The 21,582-nt window shown below is 37.8% G+C and overlaps 1 protein-coding gene across 1 annotated transcript in view; it reads left to right on the plus strand.

The window, feature by feature from the left end:
- The first annotated feature begins 335 nt into the window (after positions 1-335).
- Positions 336-21,582, plus strand: part of LOC101162515 (BMP/retinoic acid-inducible neural-specific protein 3) — a 69,853-nt gene continuing 48,606 nt past the window's right edge. The window contains exons 1-2 of the mRNA XM_023954378.1: positions 336-989; positions 18,273-18,638. Coding sequence (XP_023810146.1) covers positions 18,418-18,638 — 221 coding nt within the window. The 5' untranslated portion in view covers positions 336-989; positions 18,273-18,417. The remainder of the gene's footprint in view (positions 990-18,272; positions 18,639-21,582) is intronic.

Genomic DNA, 21,582 nt, shown 5'->3' on the forward strand with positions numbered 1-21,582 from the left:
AACGCGCGGGATTAGACGGTGTGCTCGACGCCTTCTGTGGCAGCTCAAACAGATGAGGACTCAAATGCTGACACCTTCTTTTTTTAAGAGAATAACCCATTCTTCCACGGCCTCAAAAAATACCTTGTGCGTTATAAAAGCTCCATGGGTGAATGGAGAACAGTGACAATGGCATTTCGCTTGCAGATCAGGGTTTCATTTAAAGTGGAATACTGTTAACAGAAATCTTGTGATTCCCCCCACGTCGCCCACCTTAGTCAACCCTACTTTGGCAGCAGTTACAGAGGGCTACTTGTGTTTTAAGCATGTGACAAAGTGAGGGAGGGAGACAGGGAGAGCTCAAGCGCCAGTTCCTGTTCTGCGCTGTGCGCACGTCGACTACTCCAACAGGATCTGGATCCTGCGCTCTTCCACGCAGCTACACCGAGAAGGCGGGTCAAGACACAACAAAAATATACATATAACCGGAGAATCTCCATCGGGATATTGTCCAGCCTATTTGGGGCAGCTTTTTGGCGCATTCCATTACATCTGTCCAGCGCAGGGTCCATTGTTTTTGCGTCAAGGCGCCGATTTCCCCCTGTTGTTCTGACCGTCTGCTCTCCTCTCCGCTGGCTTCCCTTGACTACTCGACGATTTCATTTTGTAAAGTCGTTAACCCTTAAAAAAAGATAAAGAAGAAACCGTCTTCTTCTTCAGCCTCGGATGGGCTGCCTGCTACTCTGAGCGCATCTCATCTGCGCTCTCAAAGTTTCTCACCGGTGTACCTCGCGTCGGGATTGTATCCAGAGAAGCCAATGCGTGCGGGGGGTTCGGAGTCCAGTTTTCCATTCATCCTTTCATTTGTGTTCACGTCGGAGCTGCCACAAAACCTCAGGAAACTGTCTGTGACATGAGTTTTTATGCCGTTTCACCTCCCGAGACCCACGGAGATTCAGCTGGAACATGGAAAATACTGAGTTAAACTTTGTCTGCTGCTCCAAACGCTGGTAAGTTATTAAACATGTTTCACTGCTGAATTTGTCTGAGTGTGAAGTGTCATAATCCACTGAATGATGGCCCCTGCTCAGTGGTTTTATTTTAATTTTTTTTAACTTCACTAATAGCCTATGCAAGCTTTTGTGCCTGAGCCTCAGTGTGAAATCTGCTGCGCTTTGACATTTGAATGAAACTGGGATGCGTGCGCAATTGCGAGACCACAGTCACACACGTGCACAGGAACTGCCTCATCCTCTCAGACTTCCAAGAGAGCATGTCTTGATTTTTTTCTCCCTCCTTTCTGTCTGCCTACAACCCCACACCTCCACCCCCCCCATCCATCCACCTCACCCACTCTGCCATCCCCTTTATCTGCCTTTCCAAGAAACATCTCTAATCTATATTCTCTTGGGTGTATTGGCATTCTTGCCTGTGGAGGATCAGATCTCTAACACCGATGTGTGGACAAAGCAAACTCTCCCAGGCACTCTGGCTGACGAGAGACCACCCTGCTTTAAACAAGAAAAAGGGTCCCACAGTTTTTATAATTAATCTTTTCACCCTGCAGCATCGCTTTCATGGGCGGAACTTGAGTGAACCTATTGGGATAATGTAATGAACCACATGTCCTGAGAGAATGCAAGTGGAGTTTAAATAATGACACAACCAGCTTCCTTTGAAGGTTTTTTTGCAATGCATTTGATGTAACTTTTTATGATCCAAGGTTAACAAACTTGTGCTGCAAAAAATGAAAAAAAAATCTCATTGCTATGCAAAAGCATTTTGCAGAAGCTTCTGACTGTTTACAGGGCCACAACAGAGCCCCTGTTCAGTAATGTCCCCATGTCCCAGGATACTGGAGGAGCCATGCCTGAAAGGCACACTGTCTCCTCCTGTGAAAAGAGAGATTTCTCCCCTTTTGTCTGTCACCTGGACCATGCATAGGGGAAAAAAAGAGAAATTAACAGCTCAAAACCCAATTCTACATCTTCCAACTGCCAAGGTCCCAATTTGTGCTGTATATGTTTATTTGTGTCTAATCTCTGTGTGTGTGTCTGTTGCCAGCTGCCGTTGGAAGACATAAGGAGACAAATTGAGCTTGAAAAACACAGTTACAGGGAGAACAGTGAGGGAGCAGAAAAGCAGCTATTGGCTTTTAGGCTAATGCCAACAGCAGGAATTACATGGCTGAGAGCGCTCCTTGTTCTTACAGTTCAGTGTTGGGTGGCTGATAGGGTTGAATGCTGCATCATTCCTATATGTGATGGCAGAGAGGAAGGAGGTTAGGAGGAAACAAAAAAGAAGGAGCACGGCCATGATCCTTACTGTCACTGTAAAAGCAAGAGAGTGCAAATGCTGACATGCAAATTGCTTGTATATAATAAGGAATAACCAGCTGATCGTGATTGGCAACAGACGAGAGGATGGTGTGGGTAAAAGTTTAGAAATAAGAAATGAAAGGAGGAAATTATACACATAAAAAGAGAAAGGTTTGCTGTTCAGGGTCAGGCTTTGTGCGAATATTCTCAATATCCACAGCCCATTATTTTATGATAATGAGCAAACCAAAGAGTCTAGCTTTAATGTAAAATGAGAAGTAAGGCTGCAGGGAGAGAAGGGAGATCAGGAGATGGCTGGATAGGGTAAAAATAAAATCATGAAAAGAGAGAAAAATGGCATCATTGAGCTATTTGAGACGGACTTAGACATTAAAACAGAATCTTTCAGATTAAGAGTGACTAGGGCTTTAAAGCAAAATCTCTCTCTGAGGCAACTGGTAATTGAATGCGCAGCCTGAGGATATTCTGCAGGAGCACATGAAGGAGACCCACGAGAGCGCTCTTCCTGCAAGTTTGCAGCCACGTTTTAAAAAAAAAACAAGAGCCAAAAGTTTTTCTCATTAAAATGGACCGATGTCACAGATTGTAAGCAGAACGACACGCAGAGGTTTCTTCTAATAGTAACCACATTTGCAGGCTTTCAGGGAGCCATTGTGCTCCAGCAGAGAATGCCGGTGAAATTGGAAAAGTGGGTTCGAAAGGGAACGTGTCCCTTTAATTTAAGAGCAACCTTTGTCCCTGCTCCCACAAGGCCACCAAGAGAAGAGATCTATTTGGGGTTTCACTGTGATTTATAGAAGCTTCACTCTTTGTATGTTCTCTGCCACTCAGTGATATGCAACCCTATAAAATGCACATGTGGGGAGTTTAAAGTTTGGGTGGCAAAAAAAATTAGGTGCCTTTTCTCATGTTTGATTTAGGTGCAACATGCAAAGTAAAACGCAGAAGTTGAACTCATTCAAGCAAACAGTTATTGAGTTTTTATCAAAATATCCATTGATTCAGCAACATAGCTTTACAAGGTCGAAAAGAGGTGGAGCCTATTAAAAAGTCAACAAAAAAGGGTGGGGCTTAACAGGATTTTGCTTCAACAGTTTACCTCAAGCTAATATAAAATAATAATAATAATAATACTAATAATAGCATCAAAAATAATAATTTAGAACTAATAATGAGAATAATAAATGTTACATATAGAGCGCCTTTCTAGAAAGTCAATGTCGCGGAACAGGGATGAAAGCAAAAATTTAAAATACCCGTCATAAAACCAGCACAATCTAAACAATGTACAGTTCTATTTATTTAAAGGTATTTATGCTAATATAAGCAGCATAAACCACAATGACCAATGTGGAAAAAGTTACCTATTCAAATTTGCTTTTTGGATTAAATAAAACATAAATTAATGCTTGAAAAAAAAGCTTTAGAAGTCATTTAGAAGGTAAAAAAGTAATGTATAATTTTCACAACATTATTTATTCTACATTTATGAATAGACATCTGTTTTATGCATTATTTTGTAATGTGAGAGCTGTTGCTTTTATCTATGAAATGTGAAATGATGCACACAGCACAGTGATATAACATAGCTTGATACTGCTATTTAAAAACTAATATATTGGTAAAAACAAGAAAAGATTGATAATGTTACAGCCTAGACAGGAACACCCTCTTCAGACAATGTTCACACCGGTGCAGGTACCGTAACCATTCGACCTGCAATAATAGTGGGTTCTTTAACACGCTTTTAGCATATGGTGTTAACACCGGGCTGTTATTACCCAATACCAGCACATGCACCTACATTTGAAAAAGCTTGGTGCGAAATGTTGAAGCGCTGCAAATCTCACAAATATTGCTCCCGGTTTTTTCTTTCACAGCTCTATTCCGATAGACGAACGACTTGGTTTCATAAAACTCCTGCTGGGCACAAACTTTAATTATTTATTTCTCCTTTATGATGAACTTTCAAACAGTTGGCACTTCTTTAAATTAAAAGGAACGCCATCCATATGTCACTACCAAATCCAAGTTCCCAATTACGCAAATTTGAACTGGTTTAGCTTTTAACGTGCATTCCATATAGTTTTGTTTTTTTATGCATTTTCTGTACGTAGAGCACAAAAGCAGACTTAAAAATATGTTTAACGACATGTGAATTCAAGAGTTTTGAACCCGGAAACTTGTAAAGCACAAATACACACACTCTTCATTTAAAGTGGCCACTTGAACATGTATTACAAAGGATGGCGTGAACGTAGCATCACAGTGGGAAAGAAAATGTTCATAAACATGAGGAGGGAGACCAGAAACTTTGAGTAACACAGTTTATTATATAAGAAAACCAAAAATTGAGAAAAGTTATAGTGAAACAACAATGGGATTGGAACCTTGGCTGAGCATAAAATAAGATAGGGGAACAGGGGGCCAATCCACATTGAACAAACTTCTACAGACTGTTTTAGCAAATATAAACATCAAAACAAACAAACAAACAAAGTCCCAAGGCCCAATCCAAAACGAAAATGACAAAACCTAAAAATATCAAAATCGTCGGAACATAGGTAAAAGACACTACATTCAGCAAAGAACCAAACAGATGCACTACAAGTTCCTGCTTTGATGACTGCTTCCTGTCTCTAGTTCTTGCCCCCTTGGGCTTCAATCGACAGGTGTCAATAATCGTACCACACCTCCCAGGTGAACTGCAATGAGGATTGAGAGGGGGAGAAAGGGAGGAGCATGCACTAAAACATATTTAATAAACCTCATCAAAGAGGAAAATATTTTAGTGGGCTGCTTCATGTTTTCAAAGTAGACACTTATTTACTGTGGAAGGAGACATTTAAAACAAAAAAAGTTAATAGCCTGACTGAAAAGAAAGTTCAGTTTCTGTCCGTAAATCTTTTAGTAACTGCAGTCTGCCTTGAACTTTGCATCCAGTCAGATATAAAGAGATGGGTCAGTTGTAAAAGGTCTCTCTGATCTACAAGTTTTTGTTGTCAAGCTTTTCTACTTTTGTGAGATATATATTTTTTAATAATCTTTGAAAGATCAGTGGATGTTTCAAAAGCACTGCATGTTCTGTGGCAACTGCATGGAGGCCCTAAATAAAAATGACACAGTGTGCCTCCAAGAAAGCCTCCTGTGGATTTGTGGCAATGACACATAGTGGGAATACTGGTTTATCTGCAAGAGTTCCTGACTCATTTTAAAATCCAAACCTTTAGAAGTTAACACTGTCCTTCCCTGTGCAAATTCCTATGATTTCTCTTTAATAGCTTTTCACCATTAATTATTTTGAGTATCCTGGCATCAGTAAATATGTAAGAGCTTTGTGGTGGAATCGTTTTGGCCTTCACTGCTCTCCGAAACACAATTTTGGTCTAAAATGACCCTCTGCAATTTTTTTTTTTTTTGGAAGATAGGAGGTAGGTCAGATCTGGTTCTTTTTGAGATGGAGAGTGCTGCCAAAAGTCTAAGAGTTTGGGTTTAGCTCTTGGGAGTTGGTGCTCTAGATGGATTTCAAATGGTCTGATTATTTGATGATAGCTCAATAAACCCATAATACTTTTAGCATTGTGTTTTGGTTTAAGACTTGTTCTTTGTCAACAAAAATCCAGACACAAAACAGAAAAAAAGATACACAACAATGGTCATTAAATTGTAAATTTAAATCAACTTTAATTTCTGCTTAACCCTTTCATTATTCTTCATTCATTCATTCATTCATTCATTCATTCATCTTCTAATCCGTTTGTTCCCTTTCGGATTCACGGGGCTGCCGGAATCCTGGCTGCTTGCTGGAGAAGGCAGAGGACACCCTGGACAGATTGCCAGTCTGTCGGGGGCCACAATCAGACCTCACATTGACACCTATGGACAATTTAGAGTAACCAATTAACCTAAAAAGCAAGTTTTTGGATGGTGGGAGGAAGCCGGAGTCCCCGGAGAAAACCCACACACGCACAGGGAGAATATGCAAACTCCACACAGAAAGGTGTTCAGTTTTGGGTCCCCCAGCAGAATTGTGTGGAGCGTGCAGTCCCTTACTAAATGCTGACGTTAATGGCACCGTACGACAGCATAAGTTGGTGTAACTGCCATTATCCTTATAAATACCTAACAATAGACTAACCACATGCACAGCAATGGTAAGTTCCATTTTTATAACGTCCATTAAAGTGGCCGCACAAGCCTCAAAGGAGTTGCAAGAGACACCTGCACTCCCTTTAAGATTCAGGCACTCCTCTCTACAACCCATTTTGGGCCCGGACAATCCAAAAGCTTGCAGCACCCCTGTGAGTGCATGTGACTAAGACATAGCTGGATGCAAACAGGAATATTTGAAGTGCCTTCTGCTTTTTACCGGTTAGCAATAATTTCTTAAACTTATGGTAGTTCCATAACAAACATTTTTCAAATGCTGTCTCTAGCTGTAGATCTATAGATGATACAGAATTAAATCTTTCTGAGCTGAAGTTGCTAAAAAAAAAAAAAAGAAAAGCTCTGTAACTAAACGGATCTACTGCTTCTCCAGAGTCGCTGAAATAAATTTGTGGTCCCTCAGACAAAAATAGAAAATAAATAAAATATAATACACCTACACGACCTTTCGAAAGGACAACACAATTCAGGCACTCTTTCATTTGATCTTCCACCATGTATGCAGCTTAGTACAGCAGTGGAACTGTTAACGCTTTCATCTTCATCTGTGATGATTATAAATGCATGTTTGTAGATCTGTAAACGTGTGTGTTCATCATCCTGCCTGTGAGAGCGTTCATTGTGACATTTCTCCGCTTTGAAGTTCTGGTCTCAGGACGCCACGGGAGCTCTTCTTTTTGTTATTTGTTTGTAAAACAGCCGGATGAGTGCAACTGGCAGCGATATTATAATTTCATATAGGCTGATTTTTTTTCTTTTCTTCCAACCCCGACTCAGTTATGAGAGGCATTGCTGACAGTTGTAGGAGGGAAGATAAGTGGGTTAATTAGGGCCAAAAACCTCATTAGTCAGCATAGAGGGGAAGATGTAAAGTTTATCAGTTCCTGTTTTTCCTACTTTGAGGATGGTTTAAGGGCTGGCTCGCAGACAAGTTACAAAGAAGATCCCACTAAAGAAGTTCAAATGAAAAATTGTATTCAAATCGCTTCCTGTAAAGCAGCCCCCCCCCACCCCTATCCCTCCGTTGGTCTCATTTTCCACCAATGTTTATCTTTAAGTGTGAAGATATCACAGCAAGAGACTCGTTTCAGTTTGCACATTAGCCATGCCAACAAAGGAGACCTGCTGTAATGAGCTCTCCAGCCATGGATGAGGATAAGGATACACTACAGCACACATGGATATGTTAAGACCTCGGCAAGTGACCATTACGGCGCTGGCATCCACCACTTTGAAAGCAGATGTTGTAGGCATCATTTGTTTTTTTTTCATCTGGTCTTTGCAGAGATTTAAAAAAAAAAGACCTCTAGACTTCATTGTTTTACCAACACTTTATCAGTATCCTCCTAACGGCTTTGCCATGTTTGGATCTTGACGCTCCTCCAGTTTAAAGGGGCTATATCTCTGGAGCAAACATGTCACTCTGGCAAAGTTGCATCCCAAAACACACTTGCTTTTGTTAAATGTAGAGACATCCAAATTTTATCATAAAAAAATGCACTTAATAGTTATAAAAATAGTTTAGTTTGGGTCAGAATTCCTTCACTACTCACTACATAGTGCACTATATTGCGTTCGCCATTTTGTATTGCTGTCCGATCTACAATTCCAAAATCAAGTGCTCTAGAAATTCCCATGCACTATATAGCTGTTTAGTAGTTAGGGATTAGGGCAGGAATTCAGACATAGTATAAGAGACATGTTTAAGCCAGTTTCTAATGCATAATAGTTATTCACAAGCAGGGCATTTAGGTTGTTTCTTATTAGTAAACTATAAAATGATTTTTTTTTTATTGAATCAAACATTTGCAGACATTTTTCATTATCCCAGATGGTCAGTGAAATGCAAGAGGTTATTTGAGGAGTCAGCATTGATTTATTTATTTATTTTTTTCCATTGCCTCCATCTTAATAATGTGGAAGGAACATGCAACAGCAAAGGGAGTGACTTCCACACAGATGTTGCAAATAGCTGCAGGGCATGCCAGCCCCATGCCGTGCATAGAAAACTGTGCTAGAGCTTTGAATGAAACATGCCTTTGGTTTGCCCTCTTATTACTTTGTCAACTAAAAACATAACTAAAAAAAATACATTATGCCCTAAAGGAGATTACAACTTAAATCTGATGTCATGTTATAAGAAAGCTTTTAATGCTGTAAGCATTTTTTGTGCTTCACATCTGCAGAGACAGAGATGCATTTTAAGAATGGAAACATCCCAAAGATAAGCTAAGAATTTAAACTTGCTCCTTTTCAGTGAGGTAACATGTTTTTTCTGTTTAAATTTTTTCTTTTTTTTTAAGGGGGGCAGAACTCTCATCAATTTCCAGTAAGATAATCAAGGGCACCATATCAAGACAAACAGACAGATAATTCAATTATAGCCAAGCAAATTAAATATCTGCCAATTAGTTAGTAAATCCTGTTGTGGTAAATCAGTGCCACAACGATATATGCAGAATATGAAGATTTAGAAAAAACAGTTGTAATTCTAAAATTTGTCATGAAAATGTGAGGATCTGTACACTTTTCTTTTTGCTTGTTGGTATATTATATGTTTAAACATTTAGTTTTCATATGGTTTATTTTTGTCACTTTAAACAAAACTATCCATCCTTACATTTAAGTCCTACTTGAACAGGTTAGTCAACTATAACATTTATAGTCTTGACCATTCATTCATCTTCTTCCGTTGTCCCTTTTGGGGTCACGAGGCTGCCGGAGCCTATCCTGGCCACTTGTGGGCGAAGGCAGGGGACACCCTGGACAGGTCACCAGTCTGTCGCAGGGCCACATATCACACATCCATTCACTCTCACACTCACACCTATGAACAATTTAGAGTTGCCAATTGACCTATAAAGCATGTTTTTGGACGGTGGGAGGAAACCGGAGCCATCTGCAGGCAAATAATGTGCAAACTTGCACAGGGCTTGTGAGTGGCCCGCACAGAATAGTAAAGTTGTAGACCTCAGTGAGATGCAGTGAGCCCGTAGATTGAAAATGTTCAAGCACTTATTTTTAGGCATACTACACGCGACAGGTTGTTGCGACGTGTAAGTAAGGGTGAAGTAAGTGCTGTTCATTTGATAAGTCCACTCTCCCTCTGTGCCCCAGTTTCTGCCCACAGACAGCCCATATCTAGCCACAAGGACAGTTGTGACTGTTTGTACTTAAACTTAAATACAAAAAGGAGAAAAAAAGCTGTTTCAAATCATAAATTCTGATTAGATTTTTTTTTTCTGTTTTGGAAGTTTTACTTGTTTTTATACAATATCTCTGCATCTGCCCAAATAGGCTTGTGTGTGGTTGCAACTTATTTTAAACCTCTAAAGGAAAGCAAAAGTATTTGAACAGAATTTAACAGCCAAAAAAAAAATGCATGTAAGAGAAAAAAACCCAGCAGGGAGTCTTTGCTGGGACATTGATCTTGGAGCACAGTCTTTAGAGCAAATGATGACAAGTTAGTGCTTGCATTTGATGGGTGTCATTAAAACTGACTTTTTGATAGAAAAATATTAATTATTTAACAGTGCTTGCTGCATACCTTTCATTACAGGCACGGATGGGTATTGGAGTTTGATCCACAGATGGCTGCACTTCACTTGAATAGTCATTTGTTTAAAACCCCCTCTTTCAATGGAACTGGTGGAATGAGAACATCCAGATGGATATTTCTGCCCTGCAAAAACAAATAGGACCTTGTCACAGGTGTCACTTTAAAAGACAAATTGCAATCTCTCTGCTTCTTTGTTTCTCAACAGAACATTATGTTTCCAGTTGAAAAGTGCACTGGAAAATGCTTTTTTTTAAATCAATGAAAAACAACTGTCTGTCATCTTACAAGGCTGAAGGGCTTGTGCATGGGTACCCATGCTGACTTTAAATTTAGCTGGAGAGTCGCACCTAACCTTGACATAACTGTTAGAGATGTTTTAAGAGCTGGAAAATGCTTATAAAACCTTTGTTGCAATTACAGACAACCTTGATGCTAAAAAGATAGATTAGTCCTTTGCAGAACCTTTATAACAAAAACATGGAATAACAGCTATGTGAAAATAAACATGAATGCATGCGCAAAGACTGTCACAACGCTGCATTTCCTGACAGCATTTACAGCATCTGATTATTCTGGAGATGCAAATCATCAGTGCATCTACGTTTGGGAAATCTTTTCCCCATCTTCTACTCTCTTGCCACAACTCCATTGAGGAAACCTCCACACCAACAAAAAAGATTTCATTTCATACAGCAGTTTGAAACAGCCTTGGGCTATTGCTGGCACGCGTTGAGCAAAATCATATTTGAGTGGATCTGCAGCAAACCCTAGTGCCTGCCTTTCTGCTTCAAATTGAAATTCCTTCCTATTAAATCTCCAAACCTTGGATATGTGGATTTTAGATTATTTGGTTTCCAGGGAGGAGCCTCAAGGAGAAGAATGTTAGCAGTGTTTGATGAAAAGCAATGTATAAATACGGCTTGAGATCATGACATAAAGCCCCTGTGATCTTAAAAAAAGAAACAAATACATATTTTACCATGCAGGGAGCTGATGGCACAGTTTTGGTAGGTGGCTCTCTTTAGCCAATGATATCATTCTAATGGTCTGTGCTCACCTGTCTACCAGCAGTTAATGTTGGGAGAGAGCACTGTCACAGAAAGTGCATAAAACGTAAAGAATGTGACTCAAAGTAGGTAATGGAAGTGTTTGAGAATGCAGAGAAGGGAGAAAATAGATTGTTTGAGGAAGAAGAGATAGAAAAAAAGACTAAGGCGTATAAAAAAAAAAAAGGCTGAATGGAGATCAGACAGGCGAGTATTCTCCTGCATCAGCTTTTGGATAGCTGCCTGTTGGATGATAGGATTAAAGAGTCTTTTAACATGACCTATGTGCTCTAGTTTGATTTTAGCATGCCATACAATCCCCTCTGTGCAAGGGCACTCCATGTATACAAAAAGTGCAATGTAAAGCAAAACCACTTTTAACCCAGATTAGTATGCAGTTATGTGAGAAGGAAAATGCATCCTTTTTCAGTTCCAAGAGTTGTGTTTTGCTAAGCTTTGATTGGTTGTGTTATTAAAATATTAAAATGCCTCAATGTTAATGAGGGTTCTTAATTATTTTGTAAGTCATATGACTTTAGTTTAAAGTTCAGGATACTACCAGTGTGTTCACTATATTTCCCAGACAAATATCTTATTTACAGTTTATTTGGGCCTGTCAAACCCCCCTCAAGTTTTAAATGAATTGGTGAAATAAACAGCCTCCCCTGGAGTATGTAAGCTTGTCCTAAGAAGTCTTTATGACCCTGTGGTAGCCTTTGCTATGGTCCACGTTTTGTTCTGCTGGGGAGCAGGCAGCACAAACAAGGACAAAAAAGACTGAATGTGCTGGATAGGAGGGCTGGTTCTGTCTTGGCTGTCTGCGGGCATAAAAGTGGGCATATTTGTATGGGGCACGCAGATCGAAGAACACTCTGTGACCCCAATGAAGGCAAATGTTTGACCACATTTTCTTTCTTTAAAATTGCTTCGGGCAGCAAGTCATAGTAAACACTATAATAAGTAAGGGTGACATAGGTAAGACGCAGGTATGTCGTACACTTTTTTTTCGGTTTTTCAGCCACAACCAAACCCTGCGCAAGTGCCCGTTAGTGCTGTTCATGTTCAGCCTGACTCTTAGAAAGGAGGGAGTTAGACAAAAAGAGCGTAGTTTGCATGGACATCCTACGAGCGTCCTATGCACACTTACGCATCACCTGCAAGCGGCCATTATGGAGCCAGTGTGCGCACCTTAATGACTAGAGTGTGGTGTAAGAACATCATGTGACACCATCACCTGTATGTCATAAGTGTGTGTAACCTACATTAGCCTTACAGACACTTTACAATTACCAAATCGAACATTCCATTTTCAGGACCTCCTCTTGAGGTCTCAAGGTTACTGCAAGACACCTGCACTTATGATGCGTCCACTCCTGTCTACGACCCTCAAAAGGCCTGGACAACCCAAAAACCCACAGCACACATGCGGGTCAACCTGTCGTATTTGACTAAGTCTTCAATATCACTAACCTGTGCAGTATTTTCCACCTATGTTATTATCAGAACAATTAGAGGATGCATTTGTTTGTACAATGCATGCTTCTTTGCACATTTTTTTCATACACAGCTTACTATAATTTCTTATATGTAACCAAAAGTAAAATTCCCACTGCAAGATTTGAATCTGCAAGATTTGAATAGAATGATAACATTTTCTATATATTTTGCCTCTGTGGAATTTGGAAAAAAGCAGTGCACTTATTTTTCTTATTTTTCCACCTTCCTCAAGGCTGAAAATGTTTTACCGTCACAGTCCCATTAACCTAGATACACATTGATGACGGCAAAGCTGCCATGCGGGGTGCTAACAAGGCCACAGGGAGCAATGCAGGGTTCGTAGTCTTGCCCAAGGACACTTCAACACATGGGGGGAAGCAACAATCAGACCTGCATTTACACATTCAAGTCCTCAAGAATTTCTCTCAATCGACGTTTAGTGCATTTAAACTTAAATGTTTAAAAATGAAGAATGAGCTGCATCATTATTATATTTATTAGGCAAGGAATCAGAAATGCAACAACACTATGAGAAAAAAAAAACGCACTTTGAAAAGTTTATGCATTAATAAACTTATAAATAAATTAGACGTACATCCTTATCAAATGCAAACAATATATCATCAGTGGATGTGGGCACCTCTATAAAGCTACACATTTGATGGTTTTAGGGGACTACAAATCAAGAATATAGGTTGTGAAATTTGCAGAGTGATACTTCGGCCAGTGATTAAGCCTATTAATATTGTATATATAAATATTTTAATTGTATTTTTAAATGTATCTTGGTGAGCAAAGAGTCAGAGTATGTAGAGGATAAATCTCAAAGCTACTTTTAAGACTCAACATGTCAAACAATGAGCCGTTCACTTGGCCATAAGTATGATCTGATGGCTACAATTTGAAAGTCAGAGAGCGTATGTACGTAAAGACATAAGTTTAAAAAAATTCCCAACACTTTTAAAACTTTTTTGAGTCGGTAATTGGTAAACACGGTACAGATGATTGTAGCATTGCTTTTCATAATGTGGTAACTTGTCTGCAAATAGAATAGCTTTGATCTTCTTACTCGATAAGGAGGAAACACTATTGCCCTAATAACCCAACCCTACCCTAAGTTTTTTGTATTCTGTTTTCCATTTACACATTAAAGTTTTAATACTAAAGAATTTAAATAAGAATGGATACTTAAAAGTAAATATCAGACTTTGTATGCAAATGCTGCTTCTCAATATTGGATACCTGCCGGTTTGAGATATGGAAACAAAATAATGGAGTATTTTGTTCAGATGCTCAACTGAAAAATCTGATCCAAGTCCTTTCGCAGATATGCAGGTACTTTTAGTATTTTTTTTTTACTATATAAAACCAAAGAACACAAAAATATGAAGTAAACAAAAAAGGAAAGTCATTATTTATATGAAGACAGATGTCGAACATCAATTATAAGCACATTGATGGAGGCTTTTGATTTTTAATCCTGAGCTGTGAATACCACAATATGCTAAAGTAAAACCCTAAACCCAAACAACTTCAAATACAAATTTAAATTTCAAAAAAATCTCAAGAAAGACCTAAAGTATTGAGATCAAAGTTTAAATTTAAAATGCTCAACTTCAAAAATTGCACAAATTTGTACATAAAAAAAGATCTGTTCTATGAATAATAATAGTATTGCAATTGTAGAAAGGATTACCTTTTTCTTCAGACTTGAGAAAATAGAACATGAATATAACTTTTATCATGCATATTTTCACTGCAATACAGATTTAGTGTGAATAAAATTTATATTTTGAATGGCAACACTGTAACAAGGTACCTCGTAGGAATTTCAGATCTTGACAAACATACAAAATGCATTTTTGCTCGCTGTGCGGCCCCCTTTTCTTCAGAGGGAACAGAGGTGTAGAAGAAAAAAAAAAGAAAAGGGAAGCGGGGAGCTCAAACACAGAGTGTGGCACAAGATAACAGAAACGCGAGGAAGACAGAGGTCTCTCCATCTCTGCACGAATAAACTATTCAGCAGCAGCGGAATAAAAAAAACAGAAACTGCTGAAGGACTCGTTCGCTGCAACAACAAAAGAAGTAAGGGAATTGAAAAGGAATTTGCTCTTTTTCTCTCTCCTGGGTAGCTGTTCTCCTGTCACTATTTTATTGAAAGAAGTGCTGCGCTAAAATGCAACAAATATATGCCTACACTTTCTTCAATACCTGTTCAAACTGCATATGTGCATTTTGATACCTAGAGTGAAATAAATACGATGGTGGGACATTTTGGATTTTCCTCCTACTACCTACTGCTAAATTATGTCTAAAAAATGATTTATAGATGAGGAAACAGATGAGGAAAAATTAAAGAAAATATTAAAATACTATAAGAGAGCAGAACAAATTTTGACTTTCCACTAATCTAGTTCCTTTAGTGTCATATTCAGGAAAACTCCTTTGCTCTCTCTGAGCATTTATATTTCTCCAACTCTGGCTTTCTCCTTTGTTTCCCAAAATGTAAACAATAAAATCACGAAGAAACATGTTGGGTCAAATTAGCAAGACAGTTCATTCTGTCTATTTAATAAACTAGAATAATTCATAAGACTGTTTTTAATTAGTTGATGTTTGAAACACATTGCTGAGCTTAAAAAAAAAAGTTACTTTCATCCTTTCTTAGTATAAATGCAAAGTGGTTTTCCATAAATTCATGTAATCTGCAGACTTTGCATTGGCTTGTTTGTCCAAAGTGAAATAACTAAATGGATTGAGTGCAGAAGTCTCTATTTATCAACCCTTTTGTATTCTGTACATATAAAATAATTGTTTAGTTACTGTAACAGCGCTAAACTCAGTTTATTTTTTATTTTATAGATATAGATTCCGAAACTTTCTCAACTGCTCTTAGATTTGAAATAGTCCTCCACTAAGACCCCATTTGACACAAGATGTAAAAACAACTGGCAAATCAAAAGCCAATTATTAAAATGTGGAAGTGGACATTACTGTAAAATGTATTCCTGCAATTGAAAAAAAAAGTTATCTTAAATTCTTTGAAAGCTAAGACTGTTTTGTTTGATATAGACTTAAATTATTTGTAATCATCATTCATAAATCTTTTGTAATTTATTTTTATTTGTGCCAAAGAACTCACACTTAAAATTTGTGATTACAAAACAAACATTCACATTAAACATAGTAAAAATATATATATTTTGATTAATTGCATTTATTGCATGAGGAAATCTGTGCAGAAACACACATACACCTGACACACATTGTGGTCTGACAGCCAGAGTCAAGGGAGCAGTGTGAGAATAAAATCAATTTCCAAATTGCTAACGAATCCCATCTCATTAAAACGGCTAAATTAAAGTTCTCTTGCATGCTTAACTTTCAATAATTAACCCTCATGCGTGACTATGTCAGTATATGAACATATAATAGTTTTGATGTACCTTTTAAACCCGTTTTTGGTCCATCAGCACACCATCTGTTGTGCGTTCTTCTCCTGCTGTGCATGGAATGGACTAAGTGTGGTGATTTTTCAAATCCTGAACACACACATGTGGTCACACGGCTGAGTTAACTTGACAGACTGTCATCAGAATACTATAATGGGACTCAAACAACCTCACATTCAAACATAAAAAGCAAAAGTGTTTGGCTTTTGAGTGCTTGACTGACAAAACTTGAAATGGAAATAGAGACTAAAGTGAGTTTTGGACAAAGAACTTAAAAGGTCACAGAAGGGATGCTTTACCCTTATGAAAATGTACATACATGCAGCAGTTTTTAATTTGTTTTTGTGTGTGTGCGTGTTTAAGTGGATTCCATAAACACATTTATTTGTTTAAAATAACTTATGTCTCAATATAGCAACTATAATTAAAAAGTCTGCAAATTCATTTCACCAACATGTTTTCTATGAAAAAAAGCAATTTCTACAAGAAGCAATTAAAACCATAAATTCCATATAAGTACAATTCAATACTTTGGTGTCTTTGAGTGAATGGGTTTACAGATGATATGTTTTTTTATTTTTTTTATTTGGTTTTCAGAATTTTACCAAATGCATTTTTTTAATAGCACCCAAGGTTGACATGTCCCTGAAATTGATTGTTATGATTGTTTACCATAGAATATGTCCAGACTCAGATGGACATTGATAGGTCTGAATGAGCCAAAGGCTTTTTATAAGAGCGACTGTAAAGGAAATGTAAAGGAGCTTAGCAAGGGCATCAGCTGCAAAGCTGGCTATGATATTTAAAGATGATCATTTTCCATGTTTAGCTTTATTTACAAATGTGTATAAAACTACTGCATCATAATATTATTTTACATTTTTAGAGATCTCAGTTTTGGCAGTCAGTGAAGTCTTGACGTAATTTCAGTAAGGAAGACCCCCCCACACCCCCATCATGGGAAGGGGGGTCTAAGGGCAGGGATGCCAGTATAGCTTAGTCAGTTTGTTAGTTCATTTTAGTATTTTCCTATTGAACTCTTTGTATTCATGATCCTTTTGAGTTCATGTTTTACTTCGAAGCCCATCGAGATGACTGTTGTTGTGATTTTGGGCTATACAAATAAAATTGAATTGAATTGAATTGAATCATGAGGCCGCTGTCACTTTCAGTTCCCACACTGTCATCTATTTCAGTGTTTCCATACACTGCTTTGGTCTAATAGTTATTGCTACCTTTTCTTGCCAATCAATGTGTAATTCCTTTTTCTTTAAATTTCATCAGTGTTTATCTCTCCACCTTTTAAGGTGCTTTGCAAGGTATCCTTTACACTTCTATCTCATTCTGCCCCATCATCAGTTCCATGACCACCATCACTGTTATCCCCACCCAGTGGTTTGGAGCCTGATCCTGAATTTACCAAGCTGTGTTCCACAGTCTAATCCATAAAAAAATACTTATATACTTATACTTTTTTATCTTACAGAATTAGCTTCAGACTTCTACTTATTGGAGCATATTTTCATGTCAGCTGTGCTTTTTGGCTTGTCTTTACAACCTCTTATCTGCATCAACTGTACTTTTAGACAACAATCATGGAAATAGTCTAAATGTTTGTTCACAACCAAGTAAGTGGGTATATGTAGAAGACAAATGGCTGTCAAACATGATAATAAAAGAGGCAGTGTCACACAATTAGTTTGAAGTGCCACTTTAGACATGAATCTTCCCAAAAACCCAAACAACCTTTCTTTATTTTTTCAGGTAACCAAGATCCTTTTTAACCAAACTAACAAAAAAAAAGTTAAAATGGAAAAGAAATAGTCAAAATTGTGTTTTTTTTCGTTGTGTTTTATTTATTTTTTAACCAACTTGTTACCTCAGCTGCCCTAGACATTGAAAAATGATGCTCAGGTGGTGAACTAGCTCAATAAAGTGTGATGCCAAAGGCTCCTGTCAAACCTGTGTCATCAGAGGAGATGGCATTGAAGGAAATGAGGGAAGCAACATATCCTAAAGCTAAAAAAATGATTTGTGTTTTGCATTTTTTGGTTTTAGATTACACAATTGTGTCTCGTCACATCTTATAAATAAGTATCTTTGAAAAAACTGATATTTGACCAGGTTCATCTTTACACAATGTTGTAACAAGGTTGTGCTTTTTAACCTGCCCCCCCATCTCTCTGCCTCAGATGTTTCATTTATAACAGTTTCTTTTTCCTTTTTCATTTAGGTCCACCGGGGACGTTGAGGTGATGCAGGACCCCTTGTCATCCCAGTGGAGGAGTCAACTAATGAAGAGTGTCTTTGTCTGCTGAACGCCCTCCCTCCCCCCACCCCACACAAACATCCCCCAACCCCCACCCCCTCCATCTCTGATGGCTCTATGGGGCGTCATCAGCCTCAGCCTTCACTGCTGGGTGTGTTTACGGTCTGGTGCCGCAACAACAGCAGTAGCAGCCGGCCTTCCTAATGACAAACCTGGGGGACCTCTGGATTGGCTCCTGTCAGATAAGGGGCCCTTCCACCACTCTCCAGAGTACATCGATTTTGTGGAGAAGAACCGGCAAGGCTTCTCAACCAGATACAAGATATATAGGTAGGTTCTGTTTTAAGCATGACAAGGCATTTATTTTGCTCACCAGCTGAACTATAAAAATCAGGATGTGGTACTCCTGTGTTAGTTCCAGACCATATACTATACATCAATATAATTTCAAATAAAGTGTTATAAAACATAGTATCAGACAAAAAAAAAATCCTTCAAAATATCACCGCAATTCCTTCCCACACTGCACACCCATCGTCAATTTACCAAGGGGAAGTATGAGTCATAAGAAAAAAAGACTTTCCTATGGTTTTTTTGCATTTAAATAGAATTTATTTTGTCCTATGAAGCCAAAAATATTGTATGTTAGCACAAAACGTTGATAAAATGTAATGTAAAGCTGGTTAAAAATGGAAATCAGTTATTCAGCAGGTAAGATGAAAACGTGCTATATGTGTCAGGCAGTAGTTCTGAGCAGATTTAGAATTTTTAAAACATTTTTGAATTGATGGCATAAGTAATAGAAATAATGATATACAACCATGTGAATAATATGGCACATTTCAGTAAATCCCTAATGTTCATCCTTTGACATGTTTCAGCAGTTCTTTCTGGGTGGTTTTTATTTGTTGCAGCATTTCATTTAGTCTATAATCTGGAGTTTGGCTTGCCATTAAAGTCTTTTTGTTTTGTTTTTTGTGTTTTTTTTGTGTTTTGTTTCTCACTTTTTCTGTAGTGGATTTGTTAGCGTGGTTAGATGATGTGTTGCCGGCCTAAATATTGAATCAGGCCTTAGCTGTCATGACGACAAAGGTTTGAGGCAAACATGGTCAACAGTATAACAGTTCAGTGCTTAGATTAGATTAGTGCTTAGAAGTATCATGACTAGTGTGCTGTACTTGATTGATCAACTGCTGTGGAAATGTGCATTATGGTTTTTTATTTCACAATTTTGCTCCTGTTTTTACAAAGAACATCTATATAGATATAGTATTGGCACCAGCATTCGTCCTTTTCATTCAATATTAGAAATGTATATATATAGCACTTTTCAAAAGTAAAAACCACCAAGTGCTTTACAAGGCATGATTAAAAAGCAATTCAAATTAAAAAATAAAATAAATAAATAAAACATCATAGGTAAAATACAACAAAAACAAATAAAAGGCAATCAACAAGCAAAAGTTAGCTAAAAGCCCATCTGAATAAAAATGTCTTAAGGAGCTTTTTAAAAGAACTAACAGATTCAGCTACGCAGAGGGGTAACGGCTGGGCATTCCAGAGTCTAGGGGCTACAGCTTCAGAGGACAGCCTACACGAGTTTTAAATTTGGTTTTCGGGACTTTAAGAAGGTTTTGATCCTAGGACCCACGATTGGAGGTGTAGGGTGTCAACAGATCATAAATATAACTGGGAGCCTATCCTTTAAGGGGATTAATAGTTAAAACAAAATCTTTTTAAATTTGAGCAGTAGCCAATGTAGTGAGAATAAAAGCAAGTAATATGCCCAAATGTTGTTGGACTGGACAATTCTTTTGTTTCTGTTATATAGATTTCAATGTTTTTGATAATTTATTTCTGTTTATCTTTCAACTACTTTTAATTGAACTCCATCTTAGCTGAGGACGGTTGCAGCTGACTAATAAAAAAAGAGTCATCTCTCCTCAAAACCTGCCACACTTGTGTGAATATTTTTTTTACATATAAAATAGAGAAAATTTTCAGATTAAGTAAGGCTTGTAGAATGTGAGGTGTATCTAATTATTCTTTCATTTTGAAGTGAACAGATAAATTGCTAACATTTCCACACTTACGGAATTCAACCATACTTCATGTTTTAAATGCTTGAGTCTAAATTGTTTTGAAATAGCCTCATAACTCTTGCCAGGTTTATTTGGATCAGTAATTGCTTCTTGGAAATCATCCCTGATGTCTTTCCTCTTTGCTCCAGAGCAGCAAACTGCCAAAACTTCTGCTTTTATAGAGGTGTTGAGGCTCACAGATAATCTTTTAATCAAGTATATTTAATTGCCAATAGCTGGCTGTTGTACTTCATTTCTAGTCAATCAACACAAGGGTGTTTTTAGTTTTAGACATGCTTTTTCTGGATTCTCATGGTTTTCAGTCAATATAAATAATAAGAGAGGTTTTCTTTTATCTGATTGTTTCAAATGTTTTTGAGTAGAAAGTTCCTAAATGGTTTCCATTTGGCCACAATAAATAATTCTTGTTTTCATTTTGATTTGTAATTGACTTTCTTGTATGCCATAGACTCTAAAGTAATAGGTTGAACTTGAAATCAAGGGTTTATAATGTAGCTTGCTAAGTGTTTTAACCCTTGTGCTATCCTGGGCACTTTAACATTGGGAGTGGGGTCATCTGGACCCCACAAGACAGTGCGCTAAACCTTTTTTCTTTAATGATATGAGATCTTCACTGGTGTCCATGGATTACATAAAATGCTCTTCACCTTTATATACCTTTGTCATGGTAGGGATAACACGTCGATGTAAGGTTTGGGTCATCTGGACCCCATAGAATAGCACAAGGGTTAAAAAGGGGAATTGTTTGTTTTTACCTTCACCTTTACACACAAAGGAACACAACAGTGACTTGGCCCTGAACCACTCAACCCACTCACTACTCTAAATTAGGATAAATCTTTTTTGCCATTTTGTCCAAACCCCCAGTCTACCAAAATGGAAGACTTATGACAGTAAACACACTTAGACTAATATTATGTTGTTTGCAAAGTTAAAGTGCCTTTTTATGTTGGGAGAGCAAGAATGCCTCCCAGGTTCACTTGTTTGGATGGCCAAAGTTGCAAAAATAATTTTTCCAATGATGTGCCAAGAAGTCTTAATCCAAGTGGAGTACTAAATCATGTTTAATTTAGGATTACCAATAGCTGCTTTTATTTTCAGATGGAACTTGTATAGCATTCAAAGGAGACAGATTTAACCAGTGTTTTTTTCATTTGTGCTGCTTTAAGGTG

Source organism: Oryzias latipes, chromosome 4, assembly GCF_002234675.1.
Source record: "Oryzias latipes chromosome 4, ASM223467v1".
In the NCBI taxonomy this organism is placed as follows: domain Eukaryota; kingdom Metazoa; phylum Chordata; class Actinopteri; order Beloniformes; family Adrianichthyidae; genus Oryzias; species Oryzias latipes.